The sequence below is a fragment of the Microcebus murinus genome, chromosome 12 (assembly GCF_040939455.1).
Source record: "Microcebus murinus isolate Inina chromosome 12, M.murinus_Inina_mat1.0, whole genome shotgun sequence".
In the NCBI taxonomy this organism is placed as follows: Eukaryota; Metazoa; Chordata; class Mammalia; order Primates; family Cheirogaleidae; genus Microcebus; species Microcebus murinus.
In genome coordinates this window covers 31457737-31481729 of record NC_134115.1, presented here as the reverse complement: position 1 = coordinate 31481729, position 23993 = coordinate 31457737, and the positions used below count along the sequence as shown (strand labels likewise).

The following is a 23993-nucleotide window of genomic DNA, read 5'->3' as shown; positions in this document are numbered from 1 at the left end:
TGTTGAGTCACATGGATCATTACAGGAGAATGGCTGTTTCCATTTTTCCAAAGTGCAGGAGCATGCCCAGCCCTCTGCAGGAAACAGCTATTTCAGGCACAAGGGTTTCAATCCCCTAAAACTCAAAAATACGAGGCAGCGTTCATTGAGCTAAATTATCTCTTTATTAGGAAAGCACCAACACCACATTGTTCGAAATTACTGGAATTTTATTTGCCTCAGGCTTATGACTTGCAACCAAAGACATTGTGCAAAGAAAGCAAAGATTTAAGTACACTTTAGGGAGGAGACGATACACATTGGTAACATAGGAGAATCAGGTTGACAAAAGAAGCCATCCAATACACTATATAGATCGCAATATTCAATAGCGTTTTCAACAAAACTTTTTAAATCAAGAGCAAAAAAATTAAGCAATGTTTACAGTAGACATAAATCTTATACAATTCAAAAAGCATTTTTTTCCAGATCATAGAGCATAAAATGGAAAAATGTATATGTAGGTGAAATCTAACTACTGTACATTTATCACCTATTAAATTTGCTTATATGTACCACAGTGTAAAAAAAAAAATACCGAACAAATAAAAACCTTGAAAATTGCCTGATGAAAAATAAAATAACCAGTGGCTTTTAATGGCTTCTCCTGGTTATCAGTGCTACAAAAGACAAAAATCTTCTCATCTGAACAGGTGATAAAACCAGGCACAAGCAAACCGTTACCAAATTAGACCCACCCATAGAAATATACTATCCACTCACATATTTTCCATCAAAAGCTGTTTGTTTGTTTTAATCTTTGAGGCCCATTTGGTCACAATATGTTACAAATATTTGTGTGTGTGTTTTTTACACCATGATATCATATGTTTGTCTGGCACTATCCTAAAGCTAGTTTATAGATGATGATGATATAGAAACGACCCAGTGCCCATATGTCAAATGAACTCACTGGGCAGAAATGAGACGGGGGAGGAAGGAATTCAGTTCCACCAAGGATAAAAGGTCCATACTGATCACTCATCATCAGTCCCACTTGCTTCTGATTGTTCCTAGAAGTAAAAAGACAAAATGAAATAAAATCACATGTGAGCAAAAGAAGGTATGGTAACAAACCATCAAGAGGCAAAGTAGTCTGGAAACAGTTAACCCTGCAAATCTTGTTCTGTGGGAAGAGAGGCTGTCAATGCCTCATTAATGTGTTTCTAAGCTGAAAAAGGGAGTTCCTAATTGAAAATCCCACAGCAATAGCTACCATCTACGCTGGTGCTTGCACTCTTTTTCACTCTGGCTTGGAAAGTTTAAGGCTAATAACTTTTACTTCTAACCCTGTGTTTTAAGAAATTCATGAAATGAAAAAAAAAAACACATGCATTTTGATGTCTACTCTAAAGGATTCTACAGGAATCACAGTATTTCAAATGTATTTGAAAATGCTAGTCTCAAGAGTAATAATTCTGAAACTTTGCCAAAAGGGCACTGTGTTGAAGAAAAAAATCAAGCTAACATGTATACTAAAATGAAAAATTATCTTTCCAGGAAGAATAAGTACGGGCAGCAGGAAACCCAACCTGCTCTGCAAAATTAAACAGGTACAATGCAGGGTGCTTCAAAAGGCAAGGTATTAGAAATTTCTGCCCACCGTTCTACCTCGTTGCCCAGTCAGGGATGGAGTTACAATTCAGCCCCTGCTGTTGACTTGCTACATGACATGAAGCAAAACACACATAAGCTAAGTACTGGTTTCTATCATAGGTAGTATCTGGAGAGTGACATCTAATGATGCTGATATAAGCATTAAATATGCTACCATCCAGGAAGGTGCCTGTTTCAGGGTCTAGCTCAATAAATGTTCCTTGAATTTTCCAAATATTCAAAATAACACCTCTAGGTACTTAAGGGGTCATTTAAAAAAAAAAAACAAATTACTTTTTAAGAATCAACTCAAAACTGTGACATCAAAACACTTTTATTCATTCTTCCATTTAATCGACTACTATATACTAGGCATCATGCTGGGCGTGATGGATATAAAATATTAACTGGCATGGAGAGAACCATATTTATAAGTTAGCATGTGGGAAGATTAAAAAAAAGGGGGGGGGTAAGGGAATTTGATTTAGTAGTTTTTCATTTTTGAGGACTATTAAAAAAGCAATAAACAAAGCCCCAAATTCTTTGTTCTAAATCATGCAGCTCTGTTCATATCCCTCCATAATGAAATCTCACCAAATCTTGACATTTCCCTCCCTGGATAATAAAGTGGAAAGGCGGAGGGGGCATGGTATTTGTGAGGGGCAGACAAGCAGCGGGAGGACTTCTTTGCCTTTGGTCTGCGCCAGCGTCACTTACATGTTCATCCTGCTCCTCGTCGCTGTCAAAATCGCTCACTACAGGTTTGGCTTTTCCTCGATTTGGCCTTTTCTTGCCTTTTCCTTTGTCCCGGCCTTTCTCGTCTTTTTTATTGAGCTTGATTTTCACCTTAACAGATTTTGCTGCAACCAAAATACACGGAACAGACACCAATGAGGCACTGCATGGAAATCTTTTTACAAGTAGTGAAACATCGCCGCCCGACAGGCAACGAACCAACCATTCCAGAGTGCCTGGAATGGCACTGATTTAGGCCTGTTCTCATGTCTGGGTAGTGCCCCTTTCACTTTTGCAAGTGCAGCTCCATGCAGAAGATAAATTATATCGTCACACTGAACAGGCAGCAAGAGGTCTCATGGGAGTGCGGCTGGGTCCTTGTCCTGCCTCTTAATGGCTGATCGGGGATAATGAGGGGTGTCTTTCCTACTTTGTACAAAGGTGTGGGCATCTGTGTAATAGAACTTTCACATTAGAAAATACAAATAAGGGTGAAAAGAAGGCCAATAATTTCACTGTGTAGATAATTCCAGTTGACTTAAAAAGGAAATTCAAATAGTTGAATAATATTTTTAACAACACAGAAAGGTACAAAATGGAAAGCTAAGACATTCAAACACATGAATTTATAAGCCTCCTTTGCCCCATTTCTAAGTCTCTCTCCCTACAGTTCTCTTTCTGGTGATTATTTCCAGAGGGGAAAAAAATGTCCATACCTGCAAATACATCCATTTCTCTGTGTGTGCATAATTCTACATATAGTCTATAAAAGTTTCCATATAATAAAGAATTCAGAAATATATACACACATACACTTGAATTCTTTCTAAGTTATTCCAAAGGGATCTTTACACATGCCCATATTCCATACTTTGCTGTTTACTCACATATGTGGCACATTTTTATGTATCAGCTCATACATATCTACCTAATTCTTTTTGACACCTGAAAATTTTCTATCTTATAGTACACACTATAATTTGTTTAACCAGTCCCCTGGTGTTAAAGTTTCCTGCGTTTTTGCCAGTATAAACAAAACTGCTATAAACCTATTTGTCAACATACCTTGGCAGAATTTGAGGGAGGTAGGGTGGACATACCCATATGGTAAATTTTAGTGCTCTGCCAAATTAGCCTTGAGACATACTGCACCAACTTCTACTTTCATAAGGCTAACACTTGGAAGACTTCAAAGTGCAATGACACAGATAAAGGTGCGTATCCCAAGAAACAGAGAAAATCTGCTCCAGGGTATCTATTCGAGAGAGGCATACACAGAGGAGTATTTGATGATTAAGTCACTGAAAAGGTGGGTGTCTCGCTCAAACCAGCTTTGCTAGAATATCGTGTTTGGGGGATCTCAAGGCTACTAGAAATAGATACTATCATGGAAGGAATCATTGCTCTAGAAGGAATTGGACTTTTTCAGACTTCTTTTGTGAAGTGGAGGGACCCACAAGACATTTGCAAAAATGAAATCATTCCTGGAAATGTAAGCTAACAAAAGAGATGAGAGTGGTAGCATGTGCCCTTCCCTCATCCTAGTGGGTTAAAAACTGGCAAATCCTACTGCACAAAATAGTATTCCTAGTCAAGGCTTCTATCCATTATACCCAGCTGTCTGCTGCTTAATGAGCTATAAGGTAGGTGGGGGGGGGCCCTTTGCTTTGGGTGGAGTAGCTCGGGACACGAAGAAGACTGGAGATGAAAAGGCTGACCTATTTATGGAAATGCATAAAGATATGGGGGACCTCTAAAAAAAAAGATGCCAGCAGGCAGTCATACTGGGCATTTCTAGATCATCTGGAAAGACAAAGTAAAATATCTTCATCTATATGGGTGTGGTTCTTCCTGACAAGGAAGTACAGAAAGGTGTACGATGGCAGTAAAGAATGGCAAGAAAATGCATCTTTGAGACCATAATCCACAAGTGCGTTGGAGTGTGGCACTCAGGTGTCAGGCCTGCGTGGCAGGGGCTATGTCCCTCAAAAAGCCTATCAGGTTGCTGTGGACACACAGGCTGATCAACTGGACCGTCAGGTGAGCTCTACAAACAGCTCCCTAAGGTTTTATGATATGACCATATGCACCCAGGAAAAGTCCTAATTACCAAGTGTGGTGGGCTCCTCCCAAGATGTCCTAATCCTGCGAGTATATCACCTTGCATGCCAAAAGGGATTAAGCTTTCTAATCAGCTGCCATAGAGATGGGGAAATGATGGATAATGTCTGGATTATGCAGGTGGGCCCAATCTAATCACACGAGTCCTTAAAAGTGGAAGGAGGCAGCAGAAGAAAGGGTCAAAGATGCAACATGAGAAGGGCTCCACCTGTCACTGCTTGCTTTTACATGGAGCAAGGGGGGACACAAGCCAAAGAGTGCTGCCGGGAACAGCCCTCAGCTGACTGCCAGCAAGAAAACGGGCACTTTGGTCCTACAAACACAGGGAATTGAACTCTGCTAACCACCAGGCTTAGCAAGGAAACAGACTCTTCCCACAAGCCCCCAGAAAGGAACACAGGCTGCCAACACCTTGATTTTAACCCAGAGGGACCCATGCTGAGCTTGGGACCCACAGAACTGTGAGAGAGTACATTAGTGGGATATCGAGCCACTAAGTTTGGGGTAATTTGTTAGAGCAGCTACAGAAAATGAATACAAGTCTCAAGGAATTACAGAAAAGCTCAATGGGATAAGAGGGCAGCTATGTGAAAATAGGTTAGAAATCTGGCTCTAAGATAATGAAATAGATAGATGACATAGATGTAGTCATCAAATGCCAGAACTAAGGAATAAGCAGATGAAATTGAGAAAGTTTAACAACAAAAGGCAGAATCACCAAAAAGAATAATACTGAGTAGATCAAAGTGTCAGGAAACATTTGTATGTGTTGCTGACAAGGCTGTAAACTCCATTCTGTGTAGCAATATGTACATACCAGATATTATTTTAAATGTTTTCAGTAATTTATGGATAAGAATGTTCAGGACAGGAATAAATAGAACAGCCTGGGCTGGGCAAGAGAGGCTCGTGCCTGTAATCCTAGCATTCTGGGGGGGCTGAGGTAGGAGGATCCCTTGAAGTCAGGAGTTCAGCCTGAGCAAGAGGGAGACACCCCGTCTCTACTAAAAATAGAAAAAAATTGGCATGCGCCTGTAGTACCAACTACTGGGGAGGCTGAGGCAGGAGGACTGTTTGAGCCCAGGAGTTTGAGGTTGCAGTGAGCTATGATGACGCCATTGCACTCTAGCCATGGCGACAGAGTAAGACTCTGTCTCAAAAAAAAAAAAAAGGCGCTTGATTAACCCCTAAGTGTGACAAATACATTTTGGTACATCCATTGATGAATGTTAATATAGCTATGGATGGGAAGATGTTCATAATAAGTAGGAAAATCATGGCACAAAAGAATGTGCTATATGCTTTTATAAACAATACTTATATAAAGAAAATTAGAAGGCAAACTTCTGAAAGTTAAATATATATCAGGATAAGGAATTACAGAAAACTTTACTTTTTAAAAAATACTTTCCAAGTCGGTCTGTACTAAGTGTATAATTAGAAACAAACCTGATACTTTTTTAAAAGCATGTTACATAGCAGACCTTATAACTATGGGTATTTATTACTTTGAGAGGAGGTATGGGGTAAAAACATAATTAGGTAAGAAGAAATTTCAGACTTCTGGAAGCAGCCTTAATCTTTGGAATATTAGTGCTGTATCAAGCAGGGCTGGGACTAGGGAGAAACAATGGAGACACCTGCCTTGGGTGTGAAATTTAAGGGGGCACCAAAACTCAGTCATCAAATATTCTAATGGAATATTTTTAAAAACTCAAAATGAATGCCAAAAAAAAAAAATCCATGATGAACAAACTATCAACATTTTAAATAAAAGACAGGAATCAGTATCCTTGCATACCCAAACAGCCAAATTCTCTGACAGATAAACTGACTTGGAACTGTGGTCTACTTTGAATCACTGCTTTAGAAGACAATTGCCAGAGTGTGGTTGTTGGCCCAGCAGGATCCCCTGGGAACTTGTTAGAAATGCCTATTCCTGGGCCCCACCACAGGCTATTGAGTGAGAAACACTGTGGGTGAAACCCAGAAACCCAGGTTTGCGAACCACCGTGCTAAAGAACAGACAGGTGGTATTATCAGTAGTGTTGATAGAAAATGTATATTACATTAACATTCAAAGGTAACATTAAGTCTGATTTGCCATGAGCCTGGCCCTGTGCTGAATGTTTTACATGGCTGCAGGTCATTTTTATTACCCTAGTTTTACCAATGAGGAAACTGAGCATGAGCAGGACTAAGCAGGTGACCCAGCGAGGACAAAGGGGACTAAAGGACTTGAACGCAGAGCTGCCAACTCTAAAGTCTCTTCCTTTTTAGCATCTGTAGAAACATTGGGAAGGGGCAAAGACATGGAGGAACCAGATGCCTGGGCTCACCCTCAGACTCTGACTCCTCTTCATCTTCCTCTTCCTCCTCTTCATTGCTTTCATCCTCACTCTCTTCCTCTTTGGCAATTTTCTGCCGAGCGCTCTTAAACACCGACTGCAAGACAATGGAGTCTTCGTAGATCTAAAGGGTCAAAATGGCATCTGTTAAAAACTGTGAGCTGAGGGCCCAGGATTCACCACGGCAGCATGCTCTCCTCCTCTTATGCAACACAACAGCTTTATATTACGTGGATTTTAGTAGAAATGTCACCACTGGCTTTTATGCCTACATGAAAACTCAATAGAAAAATACCAGACCCAAATATAGACATACGTATTGTTACAGGAGAAAGTCCAAATGTAGTTGAAATTATTTCAAAGTGTGTGTGTGCTCATGCATTTGTACTTGGGGGAGAACAGTAGGTAACATATCCTTCATCCTAACAAAAATAGTATTTATAAAACCACATTACTGGCCGGGCGCAGTGGCTCATGCCTGTAATCCTCGCACTCTGGGAGGCCGAGGTGGGCAGATTGCTCGAGGTCAGGAGTTCAAAACCAGCCTGAGCAAGAGCGAGACCCTGTCTCTACTATAAATAGAAAGAAATTAATTGGTCAACTAATATATATAGCAAAAAAATTAGCCAGACGTGGTGGCGCATGCCTGTAGTCCCAGCTACTCGGGAGGCTGAGGCAGGAGGATTACTTGAGCCCAGGAGTTTGAGGTACACCACGGCACTCACTCTAGCCTGTAGTAATATTGTGGTAAAGCAACCTTTTTTAAAATGCAATTCTCTTAGCAAAGTGAGGGCTATTCTCTATGACTGAGTTTTTCAGTACCAGCCAATACTTAACGAATCAACACTTTTTTTTTTTCAGTATATGTATACACCTAAGCATAGCCTGGGTAGGTGCTAAGATAGATAGATATAAAGTTCAGAAGTGGCCCTTTTCCCCAAAACATTGAAAATAGAACTACTATATGATCCAGCAATCCCCCAATACCCAGAATATATTCTGGGTATATATTCAAAAGAATCAAAAGTAGGGTCTTCAAAAGACAATTGCAAACCCATTTTTATAGCATAATTCACAATATTCAATAGGTGGAAAAAACCCAGTGTCCATGGATAGATGAATGGATAATCAAAAGTGGTATACATATATTTAATGGAATATTCAGCCTTAAAAAAGATGGAAATCCTGTCACATGCTACAACAGGGATGAAATTTGAGGACATTATGCTAAGTCTGTAAGTACATAAGCCAGTTACAAAAAGACAAATACTGTACGATTACACTTACATGAGCTAAGTAAAGTAGGCAAAGTCATAGTATATGAAAGTAGCATGGTGGTTACCAAGGGCTAGTAGGATGGGAATATGTGAGCTATTATCTAATAGGCACAAGAGTTTCAGTTTTGTAAGATAAAGTTCTACAGATCTGTTGTACAGCAGTGTGAATATACTTAACACTTTAGAAGTGTATGCTTAAAAATGATGATAAATTTTATGTCTTTCTACCACAATTAAGAAAATACTTAAAGGAAAAAAAAATGGTCCTTGCTCTCTAAGAACATATTCCTTTATTATAAAAGATGACCCACACTCAAAAAGGTGACTGAGCGACTTGGGGTAAACAACAAATGAATAAAGGCAGTGAGCACCATAGGAGAACAAAAGACCCCAGAGAGAGAAAACACTGGGATGTGGCCATGGGGGCAACACTTGCCAGAGACAGCAGAGTTGGACTGGATCTTAAAGGTGAGAAGGAGATTCCATCAGGGGTGAGAAAGGTGAGGGGATTCATAGGAAACGAGAATATCAAAGATGCATCTGGGATTGTGTCAATGTCAATTTACTGGTTATGATGCAATACCATGGTATGCAAGATGTCACTATCTTGTGAAGATGTATAGGGTGCACAGGGTCTCTCTGTACTTATCATATCTTACAACTGCATGTGAAATCTTTGAAAGGTTAATGCACCCGAGGAGGCAGGTGTTTATGGGATCAGTCTGGCTGGACTATGGACTGTTTGGTTTGAGGAGTAGCAGGAAATGAAGCTCAAGACTTAGGTTAGACTTCATGTCTACAGAGATGAAATTCATCCTAGACAGTGCAGGGGGAGCCTCACAGCTGGGGGCAGTAAATGGACAGTGTACGAAGATGGTTAGAGAAAGACAAACAAGCACCCCAAATGGATGGGGAGGGAAAACAATCAAGAGGCCATGTATCACCCCATTTCATCTGTGAGACGGAGTGGGGACAGGTTGTGGGGCTGGAAAGGGACTGGGTGCATATCATAGGAATGCCATACTGATAGCAAGAGTCCAAAAATCTATCCAGAGACTAAATTTGTCGTTGTCATTCACAAAAGACTCTTCTTCTACCTATTGTCTATGTGCTGGCTTTCATCTTAACTTTCCTTGGGGAGTGTCTGGAATACAGAGGCTTGCTTTCAAGACCTACCATTTTGGTCAAGATAATACTAATAACCTGGAAATGTAGAATCTGTTCAAGGAACATTCTGAAGATTCCTATGTTCTCTAATCTGAGGACTAGATTGACATGAAGGCAGAAGAGTGAGATCAGGAAGGCTCAAGGAATTGAACAGTGTTTTGACGCTGCCCTGACTGAGGGACACGCTGACATGTGGTCTTGTTCTCTTTTCTTCACCGGTAGGAGAGTGTTAGACCAGATATACAGATTAAAAGAAAGTGAGTTCCTACAAAAGGTGACAGTAATTGAGGTGTAATTAAAGTGAAAGTGTCCTCCCCCTTGTTATTTTAATAAATTAAGTTCACTTATATATGCTTAGACTTGCTAATTATGGAGAAGGGGAGTAAAAGGAGAATTGCAGTTGGGCTAATAAAAAGGATTTTTTAAAAACCAATTAGAGGTGGTGGGTTTTTAAAAAAATATATATATATATTGTCTTAAATCACAGTAGTTGCAACTCCTGATGCAAGGTCACAGTCAGACAAACGAAGGTAAATATAATCAAACACGCCATCTCTATAAAATCAAAAGTAGTACTACTGCCAGACTGACTCTCAGCGTCACCTTAAATGATTTACTTGAATTTCTCCTCTAGTTAGAAGACAAGCCTTGAAGAGAGGAAGAGCGGGAGCTAGCACAGCTATGGCACAAAAGTAATCTGAAAATGCTAAAGCTTCAATTTACTTGCACAGGCAGCATAGAAATACAGGCTTTGTCATTTTCCTTCTGCGATTCAAAGGGTAAAAAATGAAACATTTTACTTAAAAGAACAAAGCACGTTCAAGGTTAAAAACTACTTAAGACCACTGGAGACAGACCTGGGACCCCTCCAGGTTGAACGTCTGAGCGTTGTGACAGAGAAGCATGACGTCTTTCTCCAGGTCGCCTAGGCTCCGGTACTTATGATTACGGATCCTCTCCTAATGGAAATTTGGGATAAGATAGAGCGAAAGAAAAAGAAAAGAGGAAAATGCAGCAGTCATTAGTTAATAAAGACGGATTTTCCATTTGTCTTCACAGAAAATACAGCCCCGCCGGGGATGAGGGGACTGCACAACCCTGGGGACCGCCATTCCCGGAGCCCACCCTCCCACTGGCATTCCTTCTTGGGGGTGAGGGTGGAAGGAGCACATGATGGGAAACAAGAAGAGCAATTGGGGGGAATCTGAAAGGTCTTCAATAAAATGCAGTATAGTATATGAGCTCTCAACATAATGACTAAGTAATACAAGAACAGGCATATGGACATCCCAACCCATTCTGGGGGCAAGCCCTGGGTGGTGGCAGTGGCGGTCAGACAGGATGCCACGCCGCGTCCCAACTGTAACCATTTCAATGAATTTACACTTTTCCTTTATTTACTTGAAGAATACAAAATATCTACCTTTATTTTTTTGAAATCCACTGGTTTCCTAATTAATTCATAGTATTCTGGTAATTCTTTCCTCGAAGGTAACTGAATGAAGACTTCACTGAGCTGTCGCCCTGAACTGTAGGGTGGGGGGAAACAAAGAGAAACAAACCAGATCAAATGCTATTGAGGAAAGGTTTTATTTCAGAAAAATGTCAACAAAGCAAATTACATCCCATGCATATTGACATGGGGCTCGTCAAGTCAAGGAAAATCCCACACCTGTACTGGAAATTAATGCCTGTCGTGCTAACTTCAAAGACACATTAAAATACAATTTGGTCTCCACTTCTGTCACATAGATGATACGAGAAGTCCACTGTGGATTTCTCTTTCAGACCCAATGTATCTCTTCATTTTGACACAAATATTTTAAAAAATCCTATTCAGCCAAAAATTTCATTTGTAAATGAACTGGTTAAAAAAGAAAAACCTAGACTTTATTTCCATACTCCTTTGTCTTCAAATTCACTTTTGTTTACAAAGTAACTCAAAATAATGTTAGAATAGCCTCTCAAATGGAAAGCTTTTGTATATACCTAGTGTCTATCTTCTTGGCCTTGCTCCTTTCAGAATATTTTACACACCGTGAGCCACACACATTTATTATTTGCTGGAGGAGCCCCTTCATCTTGCCTAACTGCCCTTCTGTGTGTGTGGAGCAATTTGGGCAAAAAAAGAACACAAGTATTTAGCAGGTGTAGATGCCGCGTGGTTCTGGGATTAGTGCTTGTACCCTCCCCCAAATTCATGGCAGGTTTATTTGAAAGCAGGTTTAATAGCAACAAATGCTTAGCATTTTGTAATTTTGAAACACAGGCTACAAAGCAATACAAGCTTTTAACATCACTTAATGTTGGAAGCAGACATGGTTAAAGGAACAAAGACATTCATAATTTAGGTTCAAGATCATAATATCTGATTTGGCCCACCCGGATCAATAACAGTTTGTGATATACGGCACGGTCATTTTTCACAGAAACCTCCCTCTCCCCTTACAATGTCGTTTCTACTTCCTTTGTGAAGCCAGAGATATCAAAAAAATCATAAGTCACTGCCATGCAAATTTCAGAAGGTGAATCTAGGAGTTTGTGAGAATGCTAGAAGGCAGTGGCAAAGCATAAGTGACAATATGCTGTTTTAATCCACGGTCCCAGTTGTATAATTAAAAAGTAATCATAATGACAGTTATCATAAAAAAGGCATGCGCAGTAACTCAAACGGTTGCTTAGCAACCAGTGGGGAAAATGCTGAAGTGCAAAGGGGCCTGCATAAATTAACTGAAAATCCTCTGTCAAAGGAATGGGCTAGTTTTTCTTCTACACTGGGTCACTGTTTTTGTTTCATTTTTTAATGCACGTATAGGCCTCATGAATCCTAAAATCAGGGGGAAACAAGAGGTTCAAAAAGACTGCAGTTTACTAGGGAATTGGATTTTTGGATTATTGTAGTAAAAACCAAGGTGTTCTCTCACCTTCTCAACCACTGCTACTCCCCACCCACCCCCTTCCGGGTCAAGAAATGCTTTTGTATTGCCATAACTTATGCCACTCTTGTCACCTTCAATACCACAATTTCTCATCTATTCTTTTTCTACCATTCTGAGATTTATAGACTCAAACATTTTACCTGTTTAAAAAGGAGCATATGAAATGCAAGGGGAGTAATTTATAGATATTAATTTTTCTGTTGCTATGAGTGACTTTATAATTAGTGCTCCTTATAACCTAGCAACAACCCAAAAAGTCAGATCTCTTTGCAATTGCGGAGTTAACACCTGATCCTCCTTTAATAACATCATGGTGTCATTTTTTACATTGCCAACAGATGGTGTCATTTTTCTATTGACGGATTACAGCACATCTTTGCTTCATACCCCCGTGATGGACATACTCTTAATTCCAACTGTGCTACTGGCAAAAATAAGAAAATAAGCAGTTTGGACCAATACTGCAATAAAGCTCTAGGGGGAAAAATGGCTAAAAAAATCTTGGTCTGATATCTCTGAACTCACCTAGAAATTCTACACCCAATAAAGAGACAAGTCCTTGGCTCACACCTGTAATCCTAGCACTCTGGGAGGCCCCGAGGCAGGCGGATTGCTCAAGGTCAGGAGTTCGAAACCAGCCTGAGCAAGAGCGTCTGAGACCCCCCTCTCTACTAAAAATAGAAAGAAATTAATTGGCCAACTAAAAATACATAGAAAAAATTAGCTGGGCATGATGGCACACGCCTGTAGTCCCACCTATTCGGGAGGCTGAGGCAGAGGAATTGCCTAAGCCCAGGAGTTTGAGGTTGCTGTGAGCTAGGCTGACGCCACTGCACTCTAGCCGGGGGAACAGAGTGATACTCTGCCACACACACAAAAAAAAGAGACAAATCCAGAGTTGTCTATGCTCATAAACAAAAGAGCTGAATGCTGAGACTTGGGGCCAAAACTGTAAAATGTGAGAAACAAAATTTATTCTGTTTCAAAAATAAAAGCTCACTGGCCTTAATACCTCTATTCCACTTTCTTTCTTCCCTTCCTAAGAGTAAAGCACAAGGGCAAGAGGAGGACCCGGAAGCTATCTAAGGAAGACTTCCTGGGACTGTGTTGCTTGCATCATCATTCAAATATCTCAGTCTGGCTTCCAAAGCCCTCCAGGATCTGTCCTTCCTCTCTGCGAACCCAATCTGTACCACTGACCACCACCTCTCCTAGTGGGGACAGCCTCTCTTCCGTGTACCCCCACGTACCAAGGACGGTCCACCCCTAGGGTCTCCAGCCCTGACCCATCTCTCACTCCATGGCTGGAAGGTTCTCTCTGCTCCCCCCCCCCAAAATACTTCCTTATCTGTCCAGGTTTAATAATCTATTCTCCATAAAAATGGAGGAAATTCTCCTAAATATTGTACTAACTCTCCGCCTCTCGCTTAATTCTTCTTTGCATGTTGTTTTCTCTCCTCCCCACAGGGTGGGAATATCTTGCACATGTCAAACGCTTCCTCCTTCCCAACTAGAGCAATGGCAGTGATGGGCAGCTTCCGCAGGAAAAGTCGGGAGTCAGCCCATCCAGCTCTTATGACACCTACGGAAAGCACCGAGGTGGCAGGAGCGTGCACTGCTCTAGCATTTTGTTTTTTCTTAAATTACATGTTTAAAACAAAAAAGGAAGTGAAACAACTTGACAGGGTTTTGAATTCTTGACATTTCTTTTCCAAACTTGAGCCCAGCAAAGGCCTTTTTAATATACCTTTTCAAATGTGTTTTTTTTTTTTTGCAGCATTATAAAGTTTTTTTTTTCTTTTTAAAGTAGAGAACAATGGACTAATTGTACAATGGTTTACAGAAGGTGTTCTGTTTCTGTTGAAATGCTTATCCTACCAAGGTATTTTCCATTATGTCATTTTACACAACTGAGGGCCTAAGTATAAATTGTCACACCTCTAAGTACACTGCTTCCCAGGACAAAAGTGAGACCCCTTTTCCCTGAGTCCACAGATGGTCTGTGATTTCAGATCGATTTTGCACAATGATAATCTATCTCAGACCAAGCGGGACTCTGATAAGATATAGGGTAGGTGGGGGAGGAGTGTAACCTGAAATACAAATTTGAAGGAACAGACTGGACTTAGAGTTTACAGGTGATGGTAGGCACCTTTCCTCTCCACAGAAGCGAATGGGCATAGGGACATGCCCATGATGTCACAGTATGCGAGATGGAAACGCCCCGCATACCACTGTGTAAATGGTGGTCTGCAAATCCTGCATGCACAAGTTAGACACACACACAACTGGGATTTAATTTGCTATGCTTCATCTGGGAACCAATTTTTTTCCTCATTGCCTCCACAAACCAAAAAGAAATAATTCCACATCTATACTACTATGACTGTAAAATGGTGACTGCATACATTATAAACTTTACCTAAATGTCAGCTTTACCTTTGATTATATGTTAGGCTTAAAGGTGTGCTGAAGACTGACATGCTAGTTAAGAAGCCTATTCCTTTCAAATACTGCCTATTATATCTTTGGGTGACTTTTTTTTTTCCAAGTCCAAACCAAGATTGATATTGGGTGAGGATCTTTTTGGTTTTTTCCTGTTTTATGATTTTTCTTTTCACCTGCACAAGCTGATCTTTTGACCAGAATTCCTATTGGATACTGCTGAAAAAGAGGTCTTAACCAAAGCTGAAATATTTTTATTTACACTAGTTAATACAGGTAAAAATTTGACTACTTTGCCTTGATAAGAAGAAAATGATGTCATGATTTAGAATACCCACTTGGGGTTGGAAAGATTTTACAGGAAAGTTAGCACAGTCCTAAAGGAATTAAACATAGGAAATCATTTGGGAAGAAAACTTTAAAAATTGGGTCAACATTGCAGGGCAGAAGGTTTCAGGGTCAGGCTCCTGTGAAGTTTAATACATATCACTGAAAAATTTCCTTAGCCCATAGTAAGTAGTATCTCACTTATCGAGGGAGCCCACAAAAATCCAAGCCAGTCATGAACCAGGTGTCACAAGGCCCTAGATTCCGTATTCACTACCCAGCTCTCTCATTTTAGTCTTATTGAGTATTTTACTGGTGATAGTTTCTAAAAAGCTTGGGAACCTGATCTCCCAGACTCTTGAAGCATGTAAGCAGCAACAGCAAAACAGAGTGGGAGGGGTGGACTTGTTTTTGGTAATGAACTGGTAGCTGTTAAAATCACCCTAAGAGTCATGAAAAACTGTAGATACATAATGTCCCTGAGTTATCAGGAAAAACAAGGTTGCATCAGATTAATGCAAAGTAAACACCCCCAGGTCAGGAGACTGGAAAGGGCTCTCTCTGCTCAGTAAGAAAAACACCAAGACTTTATCCAGAGTCTTAAATACAGTCACACTCTGATGCATGATTTTACTTTTGGTAATCTACTGTAGGCTGAAACACAGATTAAAGATTTATACATAAAGATGTTTATTACAGAATTATTTAAAATAAATAATTCAAAGTAGCCAAAATGTTTAGTAGTTGGAGAAAGGACAAGTAATGGAATGCTGGAGAATCTAAAATTATATATTTTTAAATTATATGCTTTAAAAAAATGGAAAAATTGCTTATGTCATTAAATGGGGGAAAAAACAGGATTATCAATTTGTAAGTGCAATATGACTTCAACAAAGTTTTTTAAAAGGACCAGAAGGAGCTATACTGAAGCATAAATAAAAATGTACTCTTACTCAACAAAATGAAGATTTACAATTGAATGTTTTAATAATTTAGAATCATGTTAGCCATAAATAGGCCTCAAACACATTGGGTTACCTTCTATGACAACCCATAGTATAAGTCATAAATCTAATTTTCCTTTTCCCAGAAAAATGATGTCTCAGGGTCATATGCCCAATTTTTATTTATATCACCATAAAAAGCATGTTTTACCAATTGGCACTTTTTAAAACTCTACCATATAAGGCCATATACATACAATAATTACATAAAATTTTAATATATTACAACCGTTGGAATCTACTGCACAAAGTTTCTATTTATTTCTCCAGGATATTCTCACTGCATTTGTTACTACAAATCAGAGGTACTGGCAACAGTATATGAGATTCAGACAGTATTTTTTTTTTTTTTTTTGGACAAGCATTTTGAACAGAGATCTTTGAAGACGTCCCAGCATTCCAAAAGTCTGACTTTTGGAAATATTGACTCAGGACTAGTTTCCTACCCTCTTTTTCTCACTTGACGTTTCGTAACAGCAGATAAAGGTATGGAATTCTCACTGCCCATCTCAGTCTGAAAGGTGAATAGCCTGCTGCTTCCTTGGTTGGCCATCTTACCAACTTTTGCCACCTCAACCTGCTCGTGACTCAACGCCTGCCTTTGGAAACATTAAGGACCTACTTTCCCTTCCACTGCATGGTCCTTTAGATCCTTCCTGCGTCCCCACTTCTTAATGGTAAAAATGCTTCAAAGCTTTTGGCTGAAGTGTGGACCAAACCCAAAAGCACAAAGCTTTTGCAGACAAACAAAATCAAATGCCGCTCCATCTGTGCCCGAGTCCTGCACGTTGCTTTGTTAAACAGTGGGTCTTGGCAGGCATCGGAGCGCTGCTTTTTCCCTACAATGGCCCTTTCGGTAAATTCTTAAGGAAGACATATTAGGTATGATGCTAAAGGAATGAGACAGATTGTTTTCTCCATGAATACACAAGGACGTACATATCCAAAGAACTGCTACCTTTCGGGGCAATTCATTTTTGATTAAAATGTTTATAAAGTGGTTTGGAAAACAATTCGTCAGCCTAAAAGAAAACCCTGTTTTGTTATTTCCAGCTGGGACTCCCTCTCCTCCAAGAGAGGGGTTATTTATGCTGAGGCTGGTCTGGAGCTTGGGAGGCAGAGACCCTGGGGACAGGGGCCTGGGGGCCAGGCTAACGCTGGGAGCCAGGGGAGGCCTTCTGTGCCGCAGAGAGCAGACGGACTAACTTTGTTTGCGGGTTGCCCACCTGCTGTATGTGGGTATAACTGGCTGAGCACCATAAATGAGTGTCAAGTCATCAGAAGTCACAGCAGCCTGTTCCAGTAAACATTTAAAGTATCAATATTTGTAATGAGGGCAAAATAAAGTCCTGGAATCCACAACTCCTGGAGCAGATTCTCTCTGGACTAAATGTAATAAATGAGCGCTAATTCAGCATTTCCCAAAGTGTGCTCCACGGAACACTGGCTTAATGGATGATTAACTGTTTTCTGAAAAGGGGGGGTTCATTGTTCCAATGAGTTTGAGAAATGGTGGGTTAGACGATGTTAAACAGCTTGCTTTACAGCAAGACTGCCCAGAGCCTCTAACCCTTCTGGGAATCTTCAAGAAGGAGCGGCAGGACTCAAGTTGGAAGACCACACTCTGGAGGCACCACCCCACACAATGCTGAAGGCACCAGCCTCACAGGCTGCTACTCCGCAAGATACACTGTCAGCCCAGATGCGGGGTCCCAAGGGTGGGGAACAGAATGAGTGAAGACAAGCTCTTCACCTAGAACTAAAATTCCTTAAAAGTGGATCTACTACTTGATCACACTGCTATTTCATGGCAATCTCTCTGTAATCGAATTAGAGCCACTAAATGTGAAGGTGCTTGGGCTGGAGGGCCATTGTTACAGTCTCTCCGCCTGGCTTAAAGAAATACGGAATGTCGGGTGCCAAAGATGCTAAAAATAAATTTTGTCTAAAAGAGCTTGTTGGCTGGTCCTGAAGGGGCGGTCAATACTAACAACATAATCACAATGTTCAGAGCTGTTAATAGCCATGGAGAGAACTTAGCTGTGCTGGCTATGAAGGCCTGGGCAACTGCACAGACTCGCACGTGTGAACACACATGTACGTACAGTACCTTCACGCGTGCCGACTTTTTCCTTTCACCTGCGCTCCTGTAAACGGCACTGCCGCTCCCTGATCACTCAGGGCAGAGATCCAAGCGTTGTCTGAGTTCCCCTCCTCCTGGCACATCCAGCCTGCCCCTAAGTCTTGTCAATCATACCTCTGAGTACGTATTCCCTTGTCATCCTACCCACTGCCACTTCCTTGTTTTAAGGGCATCTTCCTCCTACACCTAACAACAAACATCCTCCTAACGTATATGCCTCCTTCAATCCGACCTATGCCTCCTTCAATCCGACCTGTCACGCTATCAGAGGGACATTTCCAAACAGGAAGCTGCCTGTGTCCCTGCCATCCCTCTTGGCTCTCCATTTTGCCCTGCCGGCGTCGCCTCCCCTCCCCCACGTGACACGCATCACGTGCCGGGCACTGCGGCACGCTCACGCCCGGAGCTCAGGTGTGCCCTCCGTCAGTCCCCTCGAAAACCAGTGCTCTTAACAGTCACTGCAGTGATTAATGACTGACCTTGAGACCCCAGTCCTAGAAGAGAACGTTAAAATTCCTCAACCTGGCGTTCGAGGCCTCTGGGATCAGCTCTGCTGCTTCCTCCAGCCTGGCCTGGGCTGTCCCCATCCTTGTCCCCAGGGACCCGGTCATACTGAGAGGGGGGTGTTCTCCAGAGAGAGCCTGCTTTCCACGGCTGCCCACACGCTCAGGCCACCGGCTGCCCCTGCCCTGCCCACTGTCCTCCCATCAGTCTGCCTGGGAAAAACTCCCGCTCTGCCCACAGCCACTTACAAGCTCCCCCCACCCCGCTGTCGTGCACACACCTCACACACACTAGGCACTTGCATTATTCGTTTAGACAGCTCTTTCCAAATGTGCTTCAAAGTACTCCATTTTATTCATTTTTTTTCCAATTTTCAATACTTACACAGAGACTGACACGCAGAAAATGTTCAGTGCCTTTGAACACATGAAGAAAGAACTTAAAAAAAAAAAGAACCAAACTGCTCTGAAGGGTTAATTTGTCATAATACAACCTCTGAACACCACGTCGTTGGCTTAGGGGAGGAGGAAGTGCGTGTGACAGCCAGGCAGGGACGAGACAGACTCCAGAGAGCCCTGGGGAAGCAAACGCCAGGCCCCTTGCTACGCCTCTGGAAATGACGGCTTAAATGTGTCTTTAGTGGAAATGGATTTCTCTAGGTCCTAACTACATATGGTCATATCATCTCCCCTTGAAAAGCCCAGGCGTGACACTGGGAAGTTACAATATCCTTTAAAGTTATTAATCCACTTTTCATGGTCACATGACCATTTTGATGGAAGAGGGGACGGGGGAAGAGGAGCACATGCCTTGAGCTGGGTGTTTAGCCCATACCATGCTACTTAGGAAGGGAAGCCTTCTGGTCTAGGTGCCAGGGTAGAAGTTTCTGCCCAACTGGGTTCACCGTTTAAACTGCCCAAACTTACAAAGTCAAGTGTTTGTCGTTTCAATCTCCAAATTCAAATCCACACTGAGCTCTTTCTCATAATGGTGAAAACAGAACATGATTCTTGATGTTTCTCAGTACACACTATGGTTTGTGGGCCTGGTTTCCAGGATTAATTATCATTTACTGAACAGTAATAAGAAAGATCCCACATCGACAACCTTGCCTAACACTTTCATCTCCGCACAGAAATGGGTAGGTATAAATCACTCCCATTTTGCATCTCCTTATATAAAGAAGAATGTCACAACTGGTGATCAGTATTCATTCTGAAATACAAGATGCAGCCTCAATTCTTTTTCCCCCACTTTGGGTCCTAGACTGGTGGGGGGAAAAAAATGCTCTAAAGAACATTGCTTGGGTCAGTTGACAAAGTTGGAATATGGACGGCAAAGCATTGTACCAATAGTTCTTAAAAGTACACATTGGAAGGAGGAAAGAAATGTTATTTTTAACATGTTATTACAACAACAACACCTAGGCCTGGCATATTATGTACACCCAATTCTCTAGCCTCCACCATCATCATCTAATTCTCCCAGCATCTCTAGGAGAAAAGCATTTCTGCTTTCCACCCAGCAGAAACGAAGGCACACAGAGGTTTAAACAGACCGGCTTAGGGTGCTCAGGACCCCAACACAACAGGTAGGCCGAGGAGAAGTCACACCCTGAAACCTGACCCGCTGCGCACACAGGAAGCGACTCAGCAGCTGCCCTGCGCACGCTGTGATGGACTCCAGGACGCAGACACGGCGTGAACATGCACGCCTCGTGTCTTGCAGGCCAAGTCACCACAGGTGCCGGGCGGTAAGCTTCCAAACCAACACAGCACAGAGGTAGAGGGACGGCGGGACGTACGAGGGAAGCTGCTCTGGAAGGGCGGAAGCAGCAGAGCCCCATCCTCACGCGTGGTGTTGCAGCAGCGCAGGCTTTTTAGGGAGAGCTCCCGACACCGCTGTAAGAAGAGCGTGCACAGAGCAGGACACACCCAGGTTAAAACACAGCGAGCCTCAGAAGCCATGACAGGTGTTTAAGAATATCTGTGCCTCCATCCCCCGCGCCAAGTGGGGTGATGGGGAGGTAAGCGGAGAAATCCGCTTCCAAAGGCTGATTCTATGAATCGGTCTATTGCATATACCAAGGGGATACCTGTAGTTAGAGACACCGGAATACAAGACAGATCCTGACCTGTTTCCTTCTATTTCCAACTGAGAATTACTGGGCACCTTCTCCACGTTACACCTGCGGTAGAGTAGAAAGAACACTGGAGTCAGAAGACCTGGGTTCTCTCGCCCCAGCCCGGCACCTTCTTCCTAGGCTGGGTATGACCTGGCGTAATTCATCTCACTCTCCAAGCCTCGTTTCTCTTCACCTACCTACCTTGTTGGGAAGATCACATTGGGTTATGTTTAGAACCTCATTCTGAAAAAAACAGAGTTCTCCGAAAATGGGGGAAAAACGACCACCTCTCTGGGACTTTTCCTGCTTCTGCCAAACACAGAAATGCCTGTTGCCCTGGTCCCATTTCCCCCCACACACATCCCATTCACTAGTCCTGCGACAGCGGAAGGCAGGCCGCCGCTTGCTAGGGGTGTGTGTGATCTTGAGAAGGCAGCGTTAGCCTATGGGAGTCTAGCCCCTCGTTTGCAAAATGGGCATAATACTTACCCTCCGAAAGCTGCTGTGAAAATGAAATAGGATAAAGCGCCTTGTTAACGGTAGCCCGCACAAAGAGGGCGGTCCTAGCAACGGCCGGTTCGGGTTCTGCATGCTGTCTGAGTAGTCAGCTCTGCCTCCTAGAACTCTATTCTTTATGAATAGATCACCGAGTCCATGATCTTCAAGTGGAAATAAAAACAAACCACCACCTGAGGCCTTTGGCCCTCCACAGGCCTCCAGGGAAGCCTCTTGAGCTGAGGACTTTTGAAGCTGCGACGACACTGGTGTCCCTTTGTGTGGTGGCAAGGAAGCAGCTGCCAGGTTTGACGGATCCTGGGAAACCCTCCAAGCCCTGTAGACCTCACTCCAGGCGTAGGCAGCACCCTGTGGCGCACACATCCTACTCTCAGCCGCTTACAAACGCCCCTCAGAGCCACTGCCCCACTCTGCTTTAGAGTAGGGGGGGCGGAGAGGCGGCGGAGAGAGCAGCAAGCAATTAACGGAGCAGAGGGATGACAGCACACATGCTGCATGTCTGAGATGTAAGGAGAGCCGGGAGGGTCGTGTTGGAAAAGGAAGTTGGGAAGGTCCTTAGGTGCAGACTGTGTGAGACAATTCTCCTGTGCTAAGGAGTCTGATCATCATCAGGTGGGCGACAGGAAGCTGCAGAAAGTTCTCCGGTGATGGTGTGTGACGTGACCAGACAGGTGCCTGGGAGAGAAGGCAGGCCGGGGAAGAGACTGGAGGCCGGGCACACGGACAGCACAGCAGCTGGCCCGGGCCGGGAAGGGCCTCATGAAGACAGTGTGTGCAGAGGCAGGAGGAAGGGTGCCCCGGGCAACGCTGCCGGGTGTGTTGAGGAGGGGACTCTGCGTTTGAGCGCACGTCATTGACAAGGCGGAGGGAGGGTTGGGGAAACATTTACTCTTTCACCTTTAGGACCTTGGAAGGATGCTGGTGTTGATTCAAGGGAATACAGAAGTTGGAACAGACCACCATGTCTGTCTCAGAGCGTTTAACAGTGAAGGAAGAGAAACCTGGGGACTACAGATGACGCCCCAGACATTTTATAAGTTACGCCGTAAATAGTTCAGAGAGGAAAGGCACGGTTCTAGGATCTGAGGCTAACAGACTACAATTCAACGGAGATGTGAGGTTCTGAAGAGAAAAGATTCTGGAAGAATAATTTCAAATCATTCTGATAAGGAGTATGCATAGGTCAGCAATCTGATTGGCTCAGGAAAAAAGTACAAACAAAAAAAAAATCTAAAGATAAAACAACAAAGAAGAATACTAAAAAATGATATGGATTTTATTATTTATTTATTTGTTTGTCTCAAAAATAAATAAATAAATAAATAAACAGAGTCTCGCTTTGTTGCCCAGGCTAGAGTGAGTGCCATGGCATCAGCCTAGCTCACAGCAACCTCAAATTCTTGGGCTCAAGCAATCCTTCTGCCTCAGCCTCCCGAGTAGCTGGGACTACAGGCATGCACCACCATTCCTGGCTAATTTTTTTGTATATATATTTTTAGTTGGTCAATTAATTTCTTTCTATTTTTAGTAGAGACGGGGTCTCGCTCAGGCTGGTTTCGAACTCTCTACCTCAAGCAATCCGCCCGCCTCGGCCTCCCAGAGTGCGAGGATTACAGGTGTGAGCCACCATGCCCAGCCTGGATTTTATTTTTAAAACGTTATGTCACCACAGATCTACCTTAGGAAGGCAGTGTGGACACCAGAACGAATAGTCCATTGGATGACCATCAATGCGGGAAAGCCTTCAACACAGTAACTACCTAAGTGCACTTTAGGTAAAGCACTTTGGAGAGAGCGCCTTGGAAACATTTTTAAATAAGAACCCAGCCCTCTGGAGAATGGGTTGATTATACCTGAGCCTTAAAAACTGGTTCAGCCTTACTTAAAATGAGGAAAATGCTACAAATTACCTTTGATATGTACAGAAATTAAACAAGTGCAATGAGTTCTTAGGTTTGAAGTTTCCCAAATCCTTAGAAAGGTGCTATAATGTAATGAAATATTGGCTCTATTCTCCCAGGTAAATGTCATTGCAATTTCCAAAAGTGACTCTAAACACCAGATAATATCATTACATCCTCATATAATGGGGCTCATGTGACCCCTCCCCCTTCCCTGAGTTCCCCAGGCTGGCTGCCCATTCAGTAATATCCAGCAGAAAGCTCTCTCCTTCCACTGCACAGTGAACAGGGCAAGTACCTGGAGTCTTCACCCCATGGCCAGCCTCAGCAGTGCACTGCTGAGAATAAGAGAACAATGCAGGGATGTCTCCTGGATGAATGAATGATTTTCTCTAAGGTAAGGAGAACTAAATTCAGAACAAGCTGAGGCATACCACAACTCCTAGGATACCACCAGAGCTTACTCAATTTAGGGGCAAGAACATACTCCCTGTTGGAGGAAGAGATCAGAAACTGAAGAGTGCCAGGAAGGCAGGAGCGCCCCACTGTGCCCCAGGGCTGCGCCCACGGATGGGGCTGGCCAGAAGGGCATCTCCTGCCTCTGTCACCTGCCTCCCTGCAGCCATCTTCAAGGCTGGACCTGATGTCCAAACCCTTTACAGACAGCAGGGCTAGTCTTCCTGTGCAGTGCTCCTTCAAGGAAGGCATCTTCAAACAACTGGTAGGGAGGGAGGAGGTGATGACACCCTACTCGTGTTCTGTATCCAGATTCTTCAGGAAGGAGAACAATGCTCGGGTTTGAAAAG

At 42.7% G+C, this 23993-nt stretch overlaps 1 protein-coding gene across 6 annotated transcripts in view; it reads right to left on the bottom strand.

Annotated features, from left to right (window-relative positions):
- Window positions 1-188: 188 nt before the first annotated feature.
- The window catches only part of SMARCA2 (SWI/SNF related BAF chromatin remodeling complex subunit ATPase 2), a 169882-nt gene continuing 146077 nt past the window's right edge, over window positions 189-23993 (bottom strand). For 4 of the 6 annotated variants that reach the window (XM_012737315.3, XM_020289279.2, XM_020289280.2 and 1 more), the window contains exons 29-34: window positions 20780-20833; window positions 10707-10812; window positions 10141-10242; window positions 6831-6963; window positions 2353-2495; window positions 189-1052 (exon numbers count right to left, since the gene is read on the bottom strand). In XM_012737315.3, coding sequence (XP_012592769.2) covers window positions 1017-1052; window positions 2353-2495; window positions 6831-6963; window positions 10141-10242; window positions 10707-10812; window positions 20780-20833 — 574 coding nt within the window. In that variant the 3' untranslated portion in view covers window positions 189-1016. The remainder of the gene's footprint in view (window positions 1053-2352; window positions 2496-6830; window positions 6964-10140; window positions 10243-10706; window positions 10813-20779; window positions 20834-23993) is intronic. The other 2 variants (XM_020289283.2, XM_020289286.2) reach the window with 1 other exon arrangement.